This window comes from Sciurus vulgaris (genome assembly GCF_902686455.1).
Source record: "Sciurus vulgaris genome assembly, chromosome: 3".
In the NCBI taxonomy this organism is placed as follows: Eukaryota; Metazoa; Chordata; class Mammalia; order Rodentia; family Sciuridae; genus Sciurus; species Sciurus vulgaris.
In genome coordinates this window covers 96,109,951-96,130,046 of record NC_136463.1, presented here as the reverse complement: position 1 = coordinate 96,130,046, position 20,096 = coordinate 96,109,951, and the positions used below count along the sequence as shown (strand labels likewise).

At 32.1% G+C, this 20,096-nt stretch overlaps 1 protein-coding gene across 5 annotated transcripts in view; it reads left to right on the top strand.

Annotated features, from left to right (window-relative positions):
• LRP1B (LDL receptor related protein 1B) overlaps positions 1-20,096 on the top strand; it is a 1,899,381-nt gene that overhangs the window by 1,200,763 nt on the left and 678,522 nt on the right. For all 5 annotated transcript variants that reach the window (XM_079135584.1, XM_079135585.1, XM_079135582.1 and 2 more), the window contains exon 22: positions 15,719-15,919. In XM_079135584.1, the coding sequence (XP_078991710.1) occupies positions 15,719-15,919 (201 nt within the window). The remainder of the gene's footprint in view (positions 1-15,718; positions 15,920-20,096) is intronic.

Here is a 20,096-nt window from a genome sequence, read left to right as displayed (position 1 = left end):
GATTAATTAATTGCATATGCTAAAAATGTTTGGCGAATTTAGATGTAAGACATAAAATCAGGATGCAATTGTTTTATGAAGTAAGTATAGAAAGCTTCCAAAATAATGGTTACCAGAAGACAGGGATGAGGGGTGTGAGAGTTGAGAGAGAAAAGGTAGTAGTTACAGAGGTATAGTTGGCCATGAGGAATAACTTCTAACGTTCTCTGTATTGTGGCACAGTAGGGTAACTATAGTTTCCAGTCGACTGTATGTTTCAAAATAGCTGTTAAGTGATCACAAAACAAAAAAAGATAAATATTTGAGTAATGGATTCATCAATTACCCTAATCTGATCATTATACATTGGATACATGTATTGAAATATCATACCATATCCCATAAATGATGTACAATTATATTGTGTCAATTAAAAAAAAATATGGAGAGAGAGCTTCACAGCAACATATACTTTAACAACTATAATGTCAGTAAAAACTTGTTTGAACTTTCTATACCTAGAAAATATTCAGAGAAAATGTAAATAATAGAGTATTAAGAAAACAATAATTTCGAGTGTGCAATATATAATATTTATTGATTTTTGAAACAAAATCAGACAAATTCTTCTGAAAATGACTCAAAGTTTAAACTGTAGTATAATGAGGATGGCTAGCTATCTTTGGAAAACTAGATTCTTAAGATACTTACATGTGTTGACTTAGGATTTATATTGTACATTTAACAATATTATTAATAAAACAAAATTCCTATACCAAGTTAACCAAAATTTAATGTAAAAAAACACAATTATGATACAACTGATATTTCAGTTTAGAAGAAAAATATAAAAGGTATTAATTTTACCAATCCATTTGTTTCTAGTTAATCCATAGTTTAGATATAGTAAATCACAATTTTACCAAACTTTAAAAGAATCATAATGCTCAATTACATTTCATATTTATGATAGACATTTGTGAATATTGGCAGCATTTAAGTAAATCACAAACATAAGCATTAAATATATATGCATCTGTAGTACTTCTGATATTTTTTAATTTATGTTAATTAAGGAACTAGGGATGTAGCTTGGTTGGTAGAGTGTTTGCCTCCCAAGCACAAGGCCCTGGGTTCAAATCCCCAGTACCTCGCAGGGAAAAAAACAAAAACAAAAAAAAAAAAACACATTTATGTTAATTAAATTACCAGGTAAAAGATCTTTAAATTACTCAAGATGTTGAATCTAGAGTTCAGGTTTATTTTCAATGACGTCTTAAATGCTACCTTGGACATGTAAAAGTTTCCAAAGTAATAAATTTACTTTGGTAGTTAGAATGGTTTTTCTTTTATACATAAATTGCTATCTCTTAATTAGTGTTCAAATACAGGCACATTAGTAAGTTTTGTATTAGTATAAAAAAGAGCATGAGAGTTAAATTAAAATACAACACAACTGTTAACAGTTAAGGGCTTCTAATCTCAAAGGAGCTATCTGACCAGGAAGTGTACTCTACCACATCTGGTCTCTCATACCCCAGACCTATAAATAGCAGTTATATTATAAATGAGGAGTCAGGGGAGAGAGTTTCAAGTCTACCCCTCATGGAAAAGAAACTCAGGATGCCATTCTTCAAATTAAAAGAAGAAGGAAATGTTTGATAATGTAATGTCAAGGATATAGGGAAAATTGGCCCTTCAGGTGTTGAAGGAATGTTAATTTGACCCTGCCTTTCCAGTTACAGAAATTTATGTAGGAAAGATCAGAAATATATGAAATTATATATGCACAAATATATTCAGTGAAGTTTTTTTGTTTTTAATAGCAAAAAATTTGAACAATGCTTTGCCTTTTGGTAAGGGAACTAGGTAAGAGTTATAGTGTAGTCATACAATGAATTACTCCAATGTCATTTAGAAGGAATAAAAAAGGAATGCATTTAAAATTAAGACTTTATGTTCACACTTTGAGACCTTTCTCTACTACTGAAACGCATGTAAGTGATACATGCTGCAAGAGAAAATGAGGAGACATGCTGATTTACTACTCTGAGAAATACAAATAAAAGAGAATATAGAATGCTGAGCTGTGCATTCAATATTGTCATAGCCATCCATCCATCTGTATGTCTGTCTGTCTGTCTGTCTATGTATCTCAGCTGCTACTGACAAATTACCTAACTGAAGTCATGTACCTAAAGAGACGGTGGGACACAGGCATGGGAATTCAGACAAGCAAGCCTCTGTCTGATTTAGAGATCAAATGTGATAAAAATCCAATATTGTTTTGGGATAGAATCCTACAAAAAAACAAACATAAGATGTATTTCTGAACCAAGAATGCTAGAAATAATGGGGTAGGCTGAAGTGTAAGCAGTTAAACCTGTAGACAAGAACAAGTAAATGTGTAAAGAGAAAAATAAAAGCTCTCAGGCAAAATGAGATTTTGAACCAAAATTCTAAAACTTATGAAGGAAGCTATCTCTAAGGAAATCAGTTCTCAAAACACTAATTGCAAAATGAATTACTCATGATTGAATGAAAATGAAATACACGTCTAAAAATTTTAGACTAATTATGTTGAGATCATGGAAGAAAAAAACAAAGAAAATAATACATATGACATATATATGAAAATTATCATAATTATTCTACCTGTCATATTACGTATTTTACATATTATAATATAGCCTTTATCATTATAATATATAATATGACAAGCAGAATAATTGTAGTTGAAAAAGGTGACAAGACAATCTTAGTTCAGCTGCTACAATAAATTACCATAAACTGGGTGACTTAAATAACATTTATTTTTCACAGTGCAGGAGGCTGGGAATTTCCAAGGTGGAGGCTCCAGCAGATTAATTGTATGGTTAGGGCACTGTTCCGGGTTTGCAAAGATTATTCTTCTCATTGCACAAGATATCTACCTTCATGACCTAAGCCAATTTCCCCTTTTCTAATACAAACACACAGGGGTTAAAATTTCAATATGAATTTTCTGGAACACAGAAATTCAGTTCATAACACCCATAATGAGAAAAATGCAACTCAAAACTATAATGGCATCACATTTTATTCCATATTAGCTGGGTGACCTCTAACAAGCTGAATAATATCTGTGTCAATGAGAGTAGATGAAGCAGACACTTTAGGTTAGGAGATACTGGTAAACCTTTAGGGGAAGCCACTTAGAAGTATGTATCAATATTTAAAATGTACTTACTATTTTACTAGCAATTCTACCTCCAAGAATTTATTAAATAAATATACATTTGAGAAACAAGATGTAAAAAAATATATAATTACAAAATATTTAATTTACAGTGCTCTAAGTAATGTGTTTAATATGCTTAAGTCAATGCATATAGACACTAACTGGCAAAACAATTTCACACACAAAATATTTGAGATTTGTCCTTATGTTAGGTTTCAAAGAAGCCTTAAAATTTTTCAGCAGTTGAAATTTACAGAAAGCATTCTACAGGCACAGAACTCAAACTAGAAATTGTCATCAAAACAATTTACAAAACATGCATTTGGAAACTCAAAATCATACTTTGAATTAATGAATAGGTTAATAGAGAAATCATAATACATATATGTAAATATTTAGAATCACATAAAATAGGAAGTATTACACAGCAAAATACCTGGAATGATGTTTTTTTTAAAGCACAAACTTTATTTTTTATAGCCGTTTTAAGTTACCAGCAAAATGTGAGCAAAAACTACAGAGAATTCCTGTATATCCTGGCAATTGCCTCATTTCCAGTTTCTCTCAATATCAATATCCTGTACCAGAGTGGTGTACTTGTTACAATGAGCGAACCTGCATCTACATATCACATTATCTAAAGTCCAGGTTTTTGGTCTATACATCCTACAGATTATGGAAAATATATAATGATATGTGTTTACTATTAAGATATCATGAAGAATAGTATTAACTCCCTGAAAATGCTCTGATCCCTGCCTATCTATCTTTACATCCTCCTTACTCCCTGGCAACTATGTTTTACTCTACAGTTTTGCCTTCTCCAGAATGTTGTAATAATGGAATCAAACAATATGTAGCCTTTTAATATTTACTTCTTTTACGTAGTAATATGAACTGAATTTTCTCCCATGTCCTTTCATTTCTTGATAGCTCTTTCTTTAGCATTGAAAAACAATCCACTGTTTGGATATACCACATTTTTTAATCCATTCAACCACTGAAGGACATTGTTTTAAAGTTCTGGCAATTATGAATAAAACTATTATAAATGTTTGTGCAAGGGTTTTTGTGTGGACACTTGACAAACTGTCCTCTGAAGTGTCTGCACCATTTTGTGTTACCACCTTCAATGACTGAAAGCTCTTATAGCTCTAGATCCTTGCTTGCCTTTGGTGTTGTCCCTCTTTGAGTTTTTTGACATTCTAGGAGTACTGTGGTGGTATCTTATTATTGTCCTAATTTGTATTTCCCTACTGGCATATAATATTGAACATCTTTTCATATGCTTTTTTGCCATCAAATTGTTTTTGATAATTAGATGCTGCGTATAACCTAAATGGTCAAAATAGGGCACTAGGTACAAATGTTATAATAGATCCATTAGGTGTAATACCTTGCAGTCATTTTAAAGAATAGAAGTCATTATAATGCAGTGACATAAACATTTCCTTATAATTCAGTGTTAGGTAAAAAGTGAAGACCATAACAATGATCATAGTATGTAACATTTGTTTAAAGGAAAGAATATTAATAGAAATATAGTATTTTCTATAATAGGTATTATTTCTAGGAAAATTTCTAAGAAACCATTGCCTTTTTGTTGTTGTTGTTTCTATGTAGAGGAAAGGGGTAGTTAAGGGAAAAAAAACCTAAGAAGGTATACTTCTTGAGGATTCTCTTTTGATTAATTGTCTAAGAGTTGTGATAGATTGCCAACCCATACACTTTTTCTCTGAATTCCATTGGAATAAGCAATACACAATTTCAAGTCAAGTCCCAGAGTAGGGTTAAGGATTAAGCATCCTTAAGTGATCTTTAGCAAGCGAATATAACAAAACTAACTAGTACATGTGGAAGTTTAACTTTGACAGTAGCATCATGCTCTGTTGTGACCTAATGTATAATGAAAATCCACTATGGATTTCTGTGAAGGGCAAAGCATTATACTTGTGTATGTTTGGATTATTTTGTTTTCTGTTCCCGTTATTGTATTAGCAAATATAAAGTGAAATGTTCAATTTAGTTTTATTAAAAATCAACCTGTAAAATTAGAACCAATAATATACTACAATGGAATAAGGGTTTTGTTATATTTATTTTCATATGATAGATTGTATATGAAATGTTTCTTTCTTTTTTTTCTTTTTGACACTGAGAAATGAATTCTGGGACACTTTACCACTGAACTACATCCACAACCCTTTGTACTTTCTTTTTTTTTTTTTTAATTTTGAGAAAGGATCTCATAATTTTGCCGAGAGTCTTGCTAAATATCTGAGTCTGGCCTTGAACTTTCTATCCTCCTAGTTCAGTCTCCCTAATTGCTAGGATTATAGGTGTATGTTACTGTGTCCAACTTTATAGGAAAGATTCTTTAAACATAGTACTTTGTTTTTCCTCTTTTGTAACCCACCCCATGGAATATTTCTATTTATTTCAGTCAGAAATGATGTGGTTAGCTTTCCATTGTCTTCAAGTCATAAAACCAATTAAATACTTTATATATTTCTTCTGTGAGCCTTGTATATTGTCCTCTGATTATTTTCCCTTCATTTCTCTCCCCTCCCCTCTCTTCCCCTTCCCTCCCCTCCCCTTCTCTCCTCTCCCATCTCCTATCCTCTCTTGTCCTCTCCTTTCCAGTACTCTGGAGCAACCTAGGGTCATTCTACAACTGCAAACAGCCCTAGTTCTTTTTGTTTTTAATTTAAGACAGGTCTTGCTAAGTTGTTGAGGCTGGCTTCAAACTTGTGATTGTCCTGTCTCAGCTTCCCTAGTTGCTGGTATTACAGGTGTGCACCACCCCACCTGGCTTTAGTAGCAGTTCTAAACTTTTGGATGTATATTCACTGATCTCTCTCTTCAGGCCTGTACTTCCTTTTGCCTAATAGGTTCAATAGTGATGCTGCGGCCTCCTGGTGCCTATAGGACCCTAGCCATTTTTATTTCTTGATCTTCTATTTCTGTCTTCACACTAGTTTTTCTTCCTCTGCATAACATATCTAGTCCAAAAATGTGAAAAATAACACCTTTATTACCTCTCTTCTTTCTTCTTCCTCTCATTAAGTCACCTGTGTCGTGTACCTAGATGCTTTACATCTCACTCATCCCTTTATTTCTTGCAATCTAACAACCAGCCCCTATGGTGGATGAAAATTGCTGTTTCAGAGATCACCAGGAATGATTTTTCAGTTCATACTTTTTGTCTTGAGTGGTCCTTTTCCATTCAGTAACAACATGTGTTTAATTTGCCAAATTCCCATTTCAGTTTCTTGATCTACAAAAGTGATAAAAATAATATCTAATGAAATGTACAGAATGCCTAGAATGCAATAAGCTTAATAAATGATATTTTTATGTATTAATACTGCCATTCTTGACCCTACCGCAGATCCTTTCCATGGAGCTGCCTTCTTTTATGTGTTCTCACATTAGATTGGCCTCTTTACCCACTTAGCATTCTGACTTCTGTTTTTATTTCACTTTCCCTTACCCTATTTTTTTTCCTGCCTATTCTTTGTTTTTAATTAAAAAGTATTTCCTGAATACATAATATGGGTCAAGCATTATTACAGTTTCTCTTATTTGTTTTACTTCTTCTCAATTTTTTGCAAGATCTCCATAGCAATCTCTAATGTTCACAAAATTTCAACTATTGCCTTCAGGTAAATGCCTTACATTATCTGTCACTGAAATCACCCCATACTCTGGACCTATTTTTTAGAATGTTTTGCTGAACAACCTACTTTCTCTCTGAAGTTCTTCCTCATTCCTGTCGTTCTGTTAGAAGCATTTTCAATCCTCTGAACATTCAGATTTAAAGCAGAAAGCACCTTTCAACACTCCATACTTGTGATTGTTTTCTAAGTTCCATTCTTGCTGGTTCTGCCTCTACAATGCCTTGGCATTTCCCATTCCATTGTTCCTTCTTAGCATGGTGACTGAAGAGGAACCTTGATCCACTTTCACTCTGATCTTTGTGTGGTCCACCATGATTTCCCCAACAGTCATGAACTTCAATTCATTCTAGACACATTTTAGTTTCCTCTTCTTAGTCTGTAACCCGAGCACATAGTTTATTTTTAGAAAGTAAGGTTATAAGAATGGTATGGACAGTCTCCATTATATAATGATTACAAGACACATCTTGAATTAGCAGTCAGCATTTCATGAACTGTGGCTCCACACTGCTTCATTGTTGAGTTTTGAAAAGGTCCCACCCTCTTCTGCCTTTATGTATTTACTAAGTGGCATCTTTCTGTGGACTGTATTCAGTAAAAAGGCTAAAACTGCTCATACTCAAAATTATTCCTAAAGTCATTCCTAAAACTCAATATACATATTTCTATGAAGGTAGTGCTGGTGGTAATTTGTACGTACATTAAAATGAGAAAACTTGCTAAATTTTACATTAGTATAAAATTTTAGAAATATTTAAAATAGAATTTTATAAGAGATTCACTCTAAAATGGAAAAGACCAAATTAAGAAAGAGATTTACATTCAGTATCTATGCCCTGACATATCCTATTGAATAGTAGGGAGAGTATTCAAAAAGGCATTATAAATGTATTATTGAGTAAATCCTTTGGATTAATTTCAAAGATTCATTTCTTTTCATGCTCATATTCTTAATTTTAACTTCTAGTCATATCCCAGAACAGAAGCTATTCTATAATAGCAGGTGGTGTCTTTCATTAAATAAAAGTAAGTGAATCAGCTTACAAAAAGATACATCTATTTTTGTAAAATGGTCAAAACATTTGAACAAGGAAAACAGAAACCCTAGAAGAGATCATATAATTTATTTTGAGGAACTAATGTATTTTTCGAAAAATACTTAATTTCCCTGGAGCTGTTGACTTTGTGGTGGTGTTTAACCTAAATCACATAATTGAAGGCAACACAAATCTTGAGTGTGCGAGGGATTGTGCTAGGTGCCATTATACCAGTATGTCGCTCTCTGTTATTTCTTGGCTTTTGTTGTTGTTGCTACTTGGTCATTCTTATTTCCTTTGCTCAAACAGTAAACCTAAAATTACCATAACAGTCTTGCTCATATAGCTATTAAGTTCATAATTATAAATAAATCAGAATATATGCATAACTCCACTTGATAAAAATCATCTAATATGATTTTCAGTATATTCTAAGGAACAATTTGTAAACACAGCATGATCTCTTTCATTATTGAATTTACTTGTGTATATTTTGGAAACTAAAGATTTTGGTTTTTTTATATGTTGAAAATTTATAATTTCAATAACACATTTTAGTATTATTAATCCCTTCTTGTTTTAATAATACTAATTTGCCCTATGTCTAAAGTTTCTTACATATAAATTAGGGTGCTTAAACTAGAAATCTGTAGTATTTGATCATTGAAGACTTCATTTCTAATGACTTGAGTAGTTAAGAATTTGTCCTGATATGAAACGAGTAAAAAAATCAACATTCTTTCAATATGTTTACTGAGGTCATTTGCTTTTGGGCTTTATCCAATTAATGATCATGACTTAGAAATTTAATTAAACTTATCTTACCTGAGTAACTCTTATCAGCATTTTGGTAAGAATTAAAACCATACAAAGAAGAAAAGGAGAAATAATTAAGTTTCAAATTTCCCCTGCAGAAAATCAGGGAGAGGAAGCTTTTTAAACTCGGAAGTTTTATATAAGTTATATGCCATATTTTTTCATATTTCTGGTGAAATAATCTGTGTTACAGGTTCTGAATATGACTCTTTTGCCTTTTCCATACAGTATTTAAATCATGGATGGCAAATAACTTTGCTACTATTCTTACTCTAAAAGATTGATAGTGATTTTTTATGGATTTATTGAAATAATTGTAAGGCCATTCGAGAGTCAATAGTTAAGAATGTTATTCTTGAACTCTGTGCTCACTCTCCTATACCTACAGATGACTCCGTACAATTTAATACCTAATTAGAATATCATATTTTAGACTACAATCATATGCTGTGTATTGATCTTGTCTTTCTAACTAGATTATAGTCTCTTTGGTGACAGAAGCAGGTCTGAGGGCTTTTTTATGTTTTCTAAGGCAAAGTATAAGGCACAGAGTAACCTCAATGTACAACTTTGTAATAGTTGCATTGAATCTACCTCTTAATGACATATGTATGCACATTTAAACCTCCTCATTTTTTAAAACTAACCCACAATATTTTGGAAAGGTTATGCACATACATGGCAAAAGGAAAATAAATATTCAGTGAAAAGTCCATTTTCTTTTTACTGTAGGTTTCCTCTCCAGAGGCAATCTCTTTTACCTATTTTTTGTGTAACCTTACAGAAAATTTCATGTATAGACAGGTTTATTAGTTTACAGTCAACCTTCTGTATATGTGGGTTCCAAAATCTGTAGATTAAACCAATTACTGATTTAAAATATTTTTTAAACTTGCATCTGTACTGAACATTATACCTTAAACAATATATATACATTAATTACATACCACATACTTGAATTAGTCTTCTAGATGTAATTTAAGGCATATGGGAGAATGCACATAGGTTATATACAAATACTACACTATGCTATTTATTATAGATAACCTGAGCCTTGGCAAAGTCCCTAGAAACAATCCCCTGTGGATTTTTGTGGATATCCACTTATATTGATATTTTTATGAGACTAAAGTCATACATATTGATAAATAACATAAATGTCTTCTAACATATAAGAGAGCCTACACATACTCAGTTCTATGTCTTTAATATTTATGTATTTTGGAGGTTTTTTTTTAAAAATTAACTTGTGTAGACTATCTCTTCCTATTCCACTCAGGCATGTGATTTCAGTGTGGATACACTGTAATTCATGTGACCTGTCTTTCAATGATGACCTATATTGTTACCATTCTTACTTCATATATACAAAATAGCAATATATAGTATGTGTGTGCATCTTTGTGCATTCATGCAAGCATATTAATGAGAAACATTTCTAAAATTAGAATTTCTGGGGTGGAGAATTGAGGAACCTTTTATTTGCTGAATTCTGTAACATCGCCCTACAGAGAGGTTATGTGATTTTGTAGCCCCATTGCTTTTTATACCCTTATCAAAACTATCTATTTTATTATCCAACATTTTGATCTTGATTTATTTAATAGAGAGGAAATAATCTTGATTTGTCATTTTAGTTTACTGTTTTAATTAAAAGAACTTTTGAACTGCTTATGTTTATAAGCCATCATTATTTCATCATGTCTTGAATTAGTGATCTTTGTCTTAATGAGGTGAAAAAACTGTATTTTAATAAATTCTTTTGATTTTCACAAATTAATTGTTCTCATTATTGGGTCCAGTGTGATACTTATTTCTACACAGTTGTATAGCATCACTTTATTTACACATTCCCACCTTCAATACCTTTAGTAATCACTATTCTACATTCAGGTCTGTTTTTCTTCTTTTAATTTACACAATTAAAAGAGAATGTGTGGAACTTCTTGTCTTTCTGAATCTGACTTATTTCACTAGTATCTTCTAGTCCCATTCATTTTGTTACAAAAGACTACTTAATTCTTCTTTACTGCTGAATAATGTGTGTGTGTGTGTGTGTGTGTGTGTGTGTGTGTGTGTGTGTGTGTCTATGCATTACATTTTATATATTCATCCATTGTTGGGTACCTAGGTTTAGTCCATGCCATACCTATTGTCAGCAGTGTTGTGATAAACATGGATATGCAGATATATCTTTGGTATACTACTATCATTTCCTTTGGATATAAACTCAGAGGTGGGAGAGATGGATCATATAGCAGGACTATTTTTAGATTTTTGAGGAACCTCCCTACTATCCTCCATAGTGGTTATCTAATTTATGTTCCCCAGTGTCTGAAAGTTCCTTTTCCTTCATATCCTTACCAGTTTTTGTTTTCTTTTTTGATAATAAACATTCTGAGGTGAGATGAAATTCACTGCCATTTCAATTTGCATTCCCTGATGGCCAATGGTATCCAGATTTTTTTCATGTATTTGTCACTCATTTGCATTTCTTATTTTGAGAATTATTCATTCAGATTTTTTGTCCATATTTTAAACTGGATTACTTGTTTTAGTTGAGTTTATTTAATTCCTTATGTATTCTGAATATTAATCTTTTGTCAGATGAATAGTTGGGAAATATTTTCTCCCATTCTGTAGATTGTTTCTTTACTCTGTTGATGTGTAGAAGCTTTCACATTTGATGTGATCTCATTTGTTAATTTTTGCTTTTATTCTCTGTACATTTGAGCTCATATCTAAAACATCATTACCTAGGACAGTTTCTTGACTTGTTTTCCCTATGTTTGCTTCTTGTAGTTTCAGAGTTTCTGATCTTATATTTGTCCATTTTGAGCTTATTTTATACCGGGCAATAGATAAGAGTAGCTGGGCATGGTGGCACATGCCTGTAACCCCAGCAATTTTGGAGACTGAGACAGGAGGATTGCAAATTCAAGGCTAGCCTTATCAACTTAGGGAGACCTTCAACAACTTAGCAAATCCCTGTCTCAAAAGTAAAAAGAACTGAAGAAGTAGCTCAGTGGTAAAACACCCCTAAATTCAGTCCCTAGGACCACCCCCCCCCAAAAAAAAAAAAACAGGCAGAAAAAATTGATAGGGTGAGGTTTCAAACCTCTGCACATAGATCCCCAGTTATTCCAGCAGTTTATATCATAGATTCTGATCATTCACCAGTGTAAAGATCCAGTAGATATGTCCACATATTTCTGGGATCCCTACTCCCTTCCATAGATCTTTGACTCTGTTTCCATGTCAGTACTTTCTTTGTTTTAGTAAACTTCTTCACTGCTAAGACTAAAAGATCAGACAAGAACCATTTTAAGCAGAAAAAGTTTATTTGGGTGCTTATGATTTCTGAGGTCTCAGTCCATAGACAGCCAGATCAATTCCTTGGGGAACAAGGTAAGGTAGAACATCATGGCAGAAATGTGTGGCAAAGGAAGGAAGCTGGGAACATGGTATCAGGCAGCAGAGAGAGAGCTAAACACCAAAGGCATGCCTCACCTTATCCAGTCATACCATGACTGACTACAGTTACCACCCAGTTAATTCCCATCATGGGATTAATTCACTGATTGGGTTAAGGCTCTCATAACCCAATCATTTGACCTCTGAACTTTCTTGCATTGTCTCACACCTGAGCTTTTGGGGAATACCTAATCTAAAGCTTAACCGTTCTTTCTTGTTACAACAGCTCTGTAGTGTGTCTTGAAATCAAGTGATGTGATGTGTACAGCTTTGTCTTTTTTGTCCAAGATTGTTGTGCTTATTTGGGATCTTTTGTGCTTCCATATAAACTTTCAAATGTTTTCTTCAAAGAAATAATTTATTTTTAAAAAGTATAGTGATTTTTTCTGACTTAGTCACTGTTTACTGTCTTTGCATATAGATTTTATTATTATAACATAGAATAAAAAATATATGAATTTAAGTTTACCAATGTGTCTTTTACAGTTTCTAGTTTTGTATAATGGCCATTTCAATTTTTTTAATATCATTTTTAAAAGATCATGATTTTATTATAATTATTTTAAAATGCTTACCTTTTGATCCATCTAGAATTTATTATGGAATAAGAAGTCAAATAGAGATTTGGTTTTAGTTTTTTTTTTGTTGTTGTTGTTTTATTTATTGTTTTTATTTGGTACAAGGAATTGAACATAAGGCCACTTAACCAGTGAGCCACATCTCCAATTCTTTTTATATTTTATTTTTGAGAAAGGGTCTCTCTAAGTTGCTTAGAGCCTTACTAAGTTGCTGAGGCTGGGTTGGAACTTGAGATCCTCCTGCCTCAGCCTCCTGAGTCACAGGATTACAGGTGTGTGCCACCATGTCCACTTCTAGATAGTGATCCTAAATCATTAACCATTAATTTTGCAATTAAATTTTTCAACTATTTAAGTAATCTTTCTGTATTAAAAACATATAAATAAATGGGTTTTTTTTCTGATATCTCTGTTATTTGATTTTTAGGGGGCTACTGGGGTCAAACTAAGGGGTACTCTACCACTGAGCCCCTGGGTTCAATTCCCAGTACCCTATTTTGTATTTTATTTAGAAACGGGTTCTCACTGAGCTGCTTAGTGCCTCACCTTTTGCTGAAGCTGGCTTTGAACTCATGATCCTCTTGCTTTAGCATCCCTAGCTGGAATTACAGGCATGTGCTACTGTGCCCAGCTTATTATTTGATACTTGATCTGTTTATTGATATTCTTTTATAAAAATATTTAAGTTTCTATGACTTTAAACTGCTTATAAATGTTTGGAATATGTAGTTCCTTCTTATCAATTTTCCTATTTTATTTAATTTTTTGAAGATTTCTAATAAATTTTGCAGAATTATTTTCATAAATTAAGGATAAACTAATAAACTTATATTGCTAATATAAAAAGTGAACTCATCGTTACTCTTTTTTAGAAGAATTGTATTTATTTAGAAAAATGAATACCTTTACCTTAATAAATCATCCTCTTGAAGACCAATCATAAACTTCATTCAAATCTTTGAGTGTCATTTAGAAATTTTATATTTTTCAGATAAATGTTACATTGATCTATGCAGTCCAATCCCAAGTACTTTATTTTATGGTGGAATTTAATTGGTATTTGTTCTATTATGTACAGTGGTAGATATGTGATCTATTGACTTTTATATAATTTTTGAAGCTAGCAATATTTTGAATTCTTAGTTTCTTACTTTTTTGGTTTTAATAGATTTTACGATTATAGTTTCACATTTCTTGATATTCTCTTCTAATGTTTTACCTCATTCTTTCCATTATATAATTACCTGAAGTAACATTTCCACAATCTAAAATAACATTGTTTTCTTAAATGATGTTTAAGTAAAAGTATATAATGTTTCTCCATTTATATCAAATCCATCAGCAAAGTATCAGTCAGTGCTTACATTAAGTGTATTTTATCTATAATTAATGTTGAATATCATCAAATATATTTTCATTAACTATGGCACTGACCATTTGTTTTATATTTGATATAATAATGTATATTAATATATACATTAATACGTTTCTATAAATAAACACTTTTGCACCAATATTTGAATTATGTTCAAATTCAGAAATTCTTAAAATTTAAGAAGTCACTTTGAATACATGATGACTTTGGAAATATATAGTACTTTCCATTTTTCTTTCATTTACACTCCTTATTTTATGAGATGTCTGTATATGGTGAGAAAATAACGAGTGTTTATTTTTAGGTACTTTTTAAAATACCTTAATAATGTGTAATTCAGAAAAGATAATTAGGAGGAAATTGAAACAATGTAAAAAGGAAGAATAATTTGCAGTGAAAAAATATATTTACTTAGACAGTAACTATTGTTCTTTATGTGTTTCATGCAGACTTTTTATCTTTTAATTTTTTATTTGTTATACATATTTTTATTTGTTATACATGACAGTAGAATGCAAGAATGCATTTATGCATTTTGATAAAACATACATAAATGGAGTATAATTTCTCATTTTTCTGATTGTACATATTGTAGGATCACATTGGTCATGCAGTTGTATATGTACATGAAGTAATAATGTCTGTGTCACTCATCCTTCCTACCCCCATACCTCTTCCCCTCCCTTCACTCCCTCTGGAAAACAATGACCATTTTATTTTTTTCTTTTAAAGCAATAAAGGAAAGCACATTTATATAAATTTAGAAATTATACATTAGCTACCAAATTATACATTAGCTACCATAATAATATGATACTATATTTATAAAAGTATATATATATATATATATGTCTAGCATGAGGAGTTGAGGTGTTAAGGTTAAGAATGTAAATAGAGTAACAACTTCTGCTAAAACATTTACCTATACTAGGCTTCTGATAGGCACTGATAAGATTTACCTAAATTGTAGGTTTTGGAAGGCACTGATTGCTGGGTGTGGTGGTGCATGCCTATAATACTAGCAGCTAGGGAGCTGAAGCAGAAGGATCTCAAGTTCAAAGCCAGTGTTAAGAACTTAACAAGGCCCTAAGCAACTTAGCAAGACCTTGTTTCAAAATAAAAATAAAAAAGGACTGGGGATGTGGCTTCATGTTTAAGTGTCCCTGGGTTCAATCCCCAGTGCCAAAAAAGAAAAAAAAAAAAAAACCAAAAAAGAGAGAAAGAAAGAAAGTCACTGATATACAGATGTACCTTTACTTTAATTTTACCTCTGAAAGTATTATAATTAATTCTTAATTAGCCACAGAAACTTTATATACTAATACATGAAAATAACTTAAAACTAAAGAAAATATCAATTCTTAAACATTAAGAGCATTTTATCAACCAGGGTTAGAGGTATTGAAATTCTATCATGAAAATCAACTATTAAACTCTTGGCAAAAGAATTTTTGCTAATGGCAAGTCATTCTGCCTTTGACTGAAAACAATAATGGTCACTCAGTAGTACAGTGACCTAATTACAAAAATCAAACACATATTGTTTCTGTTCTCTTAAGGGAGATGCATCAACAAAGCCTGGGTATGTGATGGAGATATTGATTGTGAAGATCAATCAGATGAAGAAGACTGTGACAGTTTCCTGTGTGGACCACCCAAGTACCCTTGTGCTAATGATACTTCAGTGTGCCTACAGCCAGAGAAACTCTGCAATGGGAAAAAGGACTGTCCTGATGGTTCTGATGAAGGCGATCTGTGTGGTATTGCATATTTAATTGGATTTGCTTAAATCTGGATATGAGAACCATTTAGCCCACTTGCTGTTACTTGTTAGAGTATCATTCATTTCTCACACTCATTCCCTTCAAATGTAACTTTTAGCATTGAACTTTAATTACATTTTGGGCACTATAAAACATAGTACATAAGAAATTTAAATCATTTTAAAATCGAAATATTTGTAACCAGAAATTTCTTAAAACAAAACAAAATTAGACCATATCCAGCTCCTTCAACAGTTGCAGAGTTGTGCATGTCATTTATTTCTCAAAATGGTCCAGGCTTTTCCTGCAACTGAACTGATTATTATTGTCAATGAGACGCTTAGAACCCGGGAACCTTTTTATTACTGATCTATGGGACATGGTTGACTACTAGTCTGTGGATTTTGATATTCCTCCTCATAATTATGATAGAAGCAATTTTTTTAGAAAAAGAAATATACTGGCTAAAGAAACATGTTGTAAGTTCTCCAATACGGTATACTTTTCTCTCAATTTTTAGTTCTCATACAATAACTTTCTTTAGTATGCTTATCTAGTTAAAGGATGATTTCAATGAGCTTTGAAGTCACTTTGACTGGTCATCTCCCTTGTGCCAAACAATGCATATAAAAGAAGAAAATTGCATTTTCTTTTCTGTGGGGAGATCAGAAATTTATCAAGGATATTTTTTGTAGTATTTACAAAACATGTAGATAATACTGAAGTTTCCATCAATAGAGCAGTGAAGTCAAGTTTCTAGTATAAGAACAAAGATGACAGGAGGTTGTGAGAAAATGGCTTTAGAAATTATGAGACTGAGCAAAAGTAGGAAAGACAGCTGCTTTTAAACCTTAAGGTATCACATTTTCATCTTAATTGAGTATGAAGAGTATATGAGTGAGACAAAAGGACTGTTACTATCTTTCAAATTTATGCAATAAAACATCCTTTCCTTCAAATGACTTGTAATTCTATAAATTAACCTTGAAAGAATAAATGATGCAATCATCTTCTTTCAGTGAGGCTAAAATGTAAGCAACAAAGATTTGGACCAAAAAAATTAAAATAAAATCCCTTGAAACTAAAATTAATTAAACGATAAAATATTTACAAATAGAAGATGACAGGATTTACTTTTCTGTGTTCACTTCCTTCCCTCCAAGATTTTTCTCAAATGAGCAAGTTGTTGAAAGGCTTTATAAGAAGGAAACTATTGATACTTGTAAAAGAGAAAGTGTGTAATTATGGAAAGAGTCTAGACTTTGCCAGGCTAAAATTCTATTCTTCAATTACTTCAATTAATTTCCTAATAATTACAATGAAGGCAGTGATTACTATCAGGTAACCATGGCAACAATGCTTGACACCCCACAGGTATAGAGGAATACTTCACCTTTTCTCCATTCCTCAAGTTAAATGGATTAAGTAAACAGCAAAGGAGTGAAAATACAGAAATTACCAAAAATAAAGAGAGTGATAAGAAAACACATTCTTGTTTTCCTATCCTCCACTCTCTGAATTGTAAAAGAGCAAAGAAGTTTCTTATAAATCCATTTGACTACTTCAGAATTGAAAATAATTTCTTGCTTTTCTAGTCACTATATTCTTTGGCTAAGGAGCTTTGCTTAAACATTTCAAAGGATTACAGAGTGAAAAGTAGAAGGAAGCTAGTTGTGGAACTATCACAGAGGATATAAAAAGACAGTTTTGTTCTGATTGCAGAATAAAGAACAATAGCATACGGAACTACAGAGGTCAATTCCCTGCCCTTCCTGATGGCAAACACACCAGAGAACCAGAGCAATGAAGCTAAAAGCAAAAACTAGTAGAGCCATTGAATTGCTTGCCAGTGTGTGTGTACGTATGTATATGTCAGGAAGAAGTGAACCCAAGAATATAAATATCTTAATCCTAGTAACAAATATATTTTTTCAGGGGAATTTTAGATGATTTTAATAATATGCACTTATGATATAACTGAGAAGAGATTTGAATCATTAAAAAATGGAGCTGTTTATCCTTATTATAAAGATATGCCATGTACACGAAGTTGGACATAGTTAAAACAGTAAGAGTAGATATTCTTCATTAATAACTGCTGCAATAGGAAAGAGCATTTCTTGTGAATTCCACTCAACTTCATTGAAACCAAAAAAGAAAAAAAACTTGAAATATTGAAGTGCTGGAGTGTATAAAGGCACTAAATGATATTAACACTGTGACTTGACCATCTGAGTTTGTTAACTGGTGCTTATCTGGAGGGAAACAAACTCACTACACTCTTTCATAAACTACCTTTATGACAGGGAGCAGAGGCAGCAAGTCAAGCAAAGTATCCACAGAGCAAAGGAAGTAAGTTATCACTGTGAATGTTTGCATTTCAAAACAAAAAACTCTTCTTTTTGAGAAGACAGTTCTGGATGGTAGAAGATTTACATTTCAAGGAGGTGGAGAATGGATTTATTTACTTATTTCACTTTTTCTTTTTAGATCAACATAACAGTAGAGTGTATTTTGTCTTATTTTACATACATGGAGGATAACATATTCTAATTAGGAGCCCATTGTTGTAGTTGTACACTATGTGGAGTTTCACTGGTCATGGGAAAATTATGTCCCTTTCATTCTACTGTCTTTCCTACTCCCATTCTCCCTCCCTTCCTTTCATTCTTCCTTGTCTGATCCAGTAAACATCCATTTCTTCCCTTCCCACTTTATTGTGTGTTAGCATCCTCATATCAGAGAGAACATTTGGTTTTTAGTTTTTAGGATTGGCATGATGGTCACCAGTTCTATCCATTTACTGGCAAAATTATAAAGTCATTATTCTTTATGTCCAAGTAATATTCCATTGTGTATATATATATATATATACCACATTTTTAATCTGTTCATCTGTTAAAGGGCACTTAGGTTGGTTCCATAGCTTAGCTATCATGATTGAACTGTTGTTATAAGCATTGAAGTGGCTGCATCACTGTACTATGCTGACTTTAAGTCCTTTGGGTATATACCAAGGAGTGAGATAACTGGGTCAAATGGTAGTTCCATTCCCAGTTTTCTGAGGAATCTTCATACTGCTTTCCAGAATGGTTCCAAAAATTTGCAGTCCCACCAGAAATGTTTGAGTGTACTTTTTCCCTCACATCCTAACCAATATTTATTGTTACTGGTAGAGAATGGACTTATAATTGCAAGTTTTTCAGTATAATTAAGAGGAGGGTCAGGAATTTATCTATCACCAGATTTTGGCCAGAAGAAATAGTGAATTCTCATTTCATCAGTGAGCTTTTTCTTGTAGACACTGTAAGGGTTTGGTGGTCCTTTTACGGAACTCCGAGACAATATTCTGATGTCTGTTTAAGTCTTTTAGTATGTTACACGTAGGGCCTATTAGAGAGGAAATGAACCTGACCAGAGTAAGGTCAAGGAGAGAGTCTTGTCAGTGCATAAAAATTTTGTTAAGAAGCTGCAGGATTAATGACATGTTTTGGGTTAAAGAAAAATTGACAAGGAATTGGTTGTACAAGTATTGATCTTAAATTTATATATTAAGGTTTGTTTCAGTATGAATTTTGTTTATCCTAAAATCTATCATTTAATTACACAGATAACGTCAGAAAGAAGACATTTCAGTACTAAGAAAACAATGGTATTTGAAATAAGCTAAAAACATTGTAACAATGTTTTTCCCTGCTGGGTACAAAGGCATTTCTTTACAGTAATTCTCTTGAAAAGAGAATTTCAATTGCAGTAAAATGGGGCAAATACTTTGAAATGGCTGCTATTTCAAAATGATTATGATTACTGGTGAGCAAACACATTTTGAGGAACCAAAAAATAAATCTATTGTTTTCCTTCTAAAATAATGCAAAACTTGAATTCTTAAAGAAAACAGTTGATACAGTCATTTCCTTTTCTTATTACTATAACATTTTTGATGATGACAAATAATAATGAGCTGATCCATGTACAAATATTAAAGATGCAGAAATATTTATGAAAGCCTCACATTTCTGCCCAATTTTTATAATGCATACATTTTTATAAGAACCAGAAAATATTCAACCCATACAAATAAATATTACCACAATTTACAAATTATTAGACAACAGTATTTTTAGCACATTTCAAGATACACACAATGAAACTGGCTTTGAAAACCACTTGGATA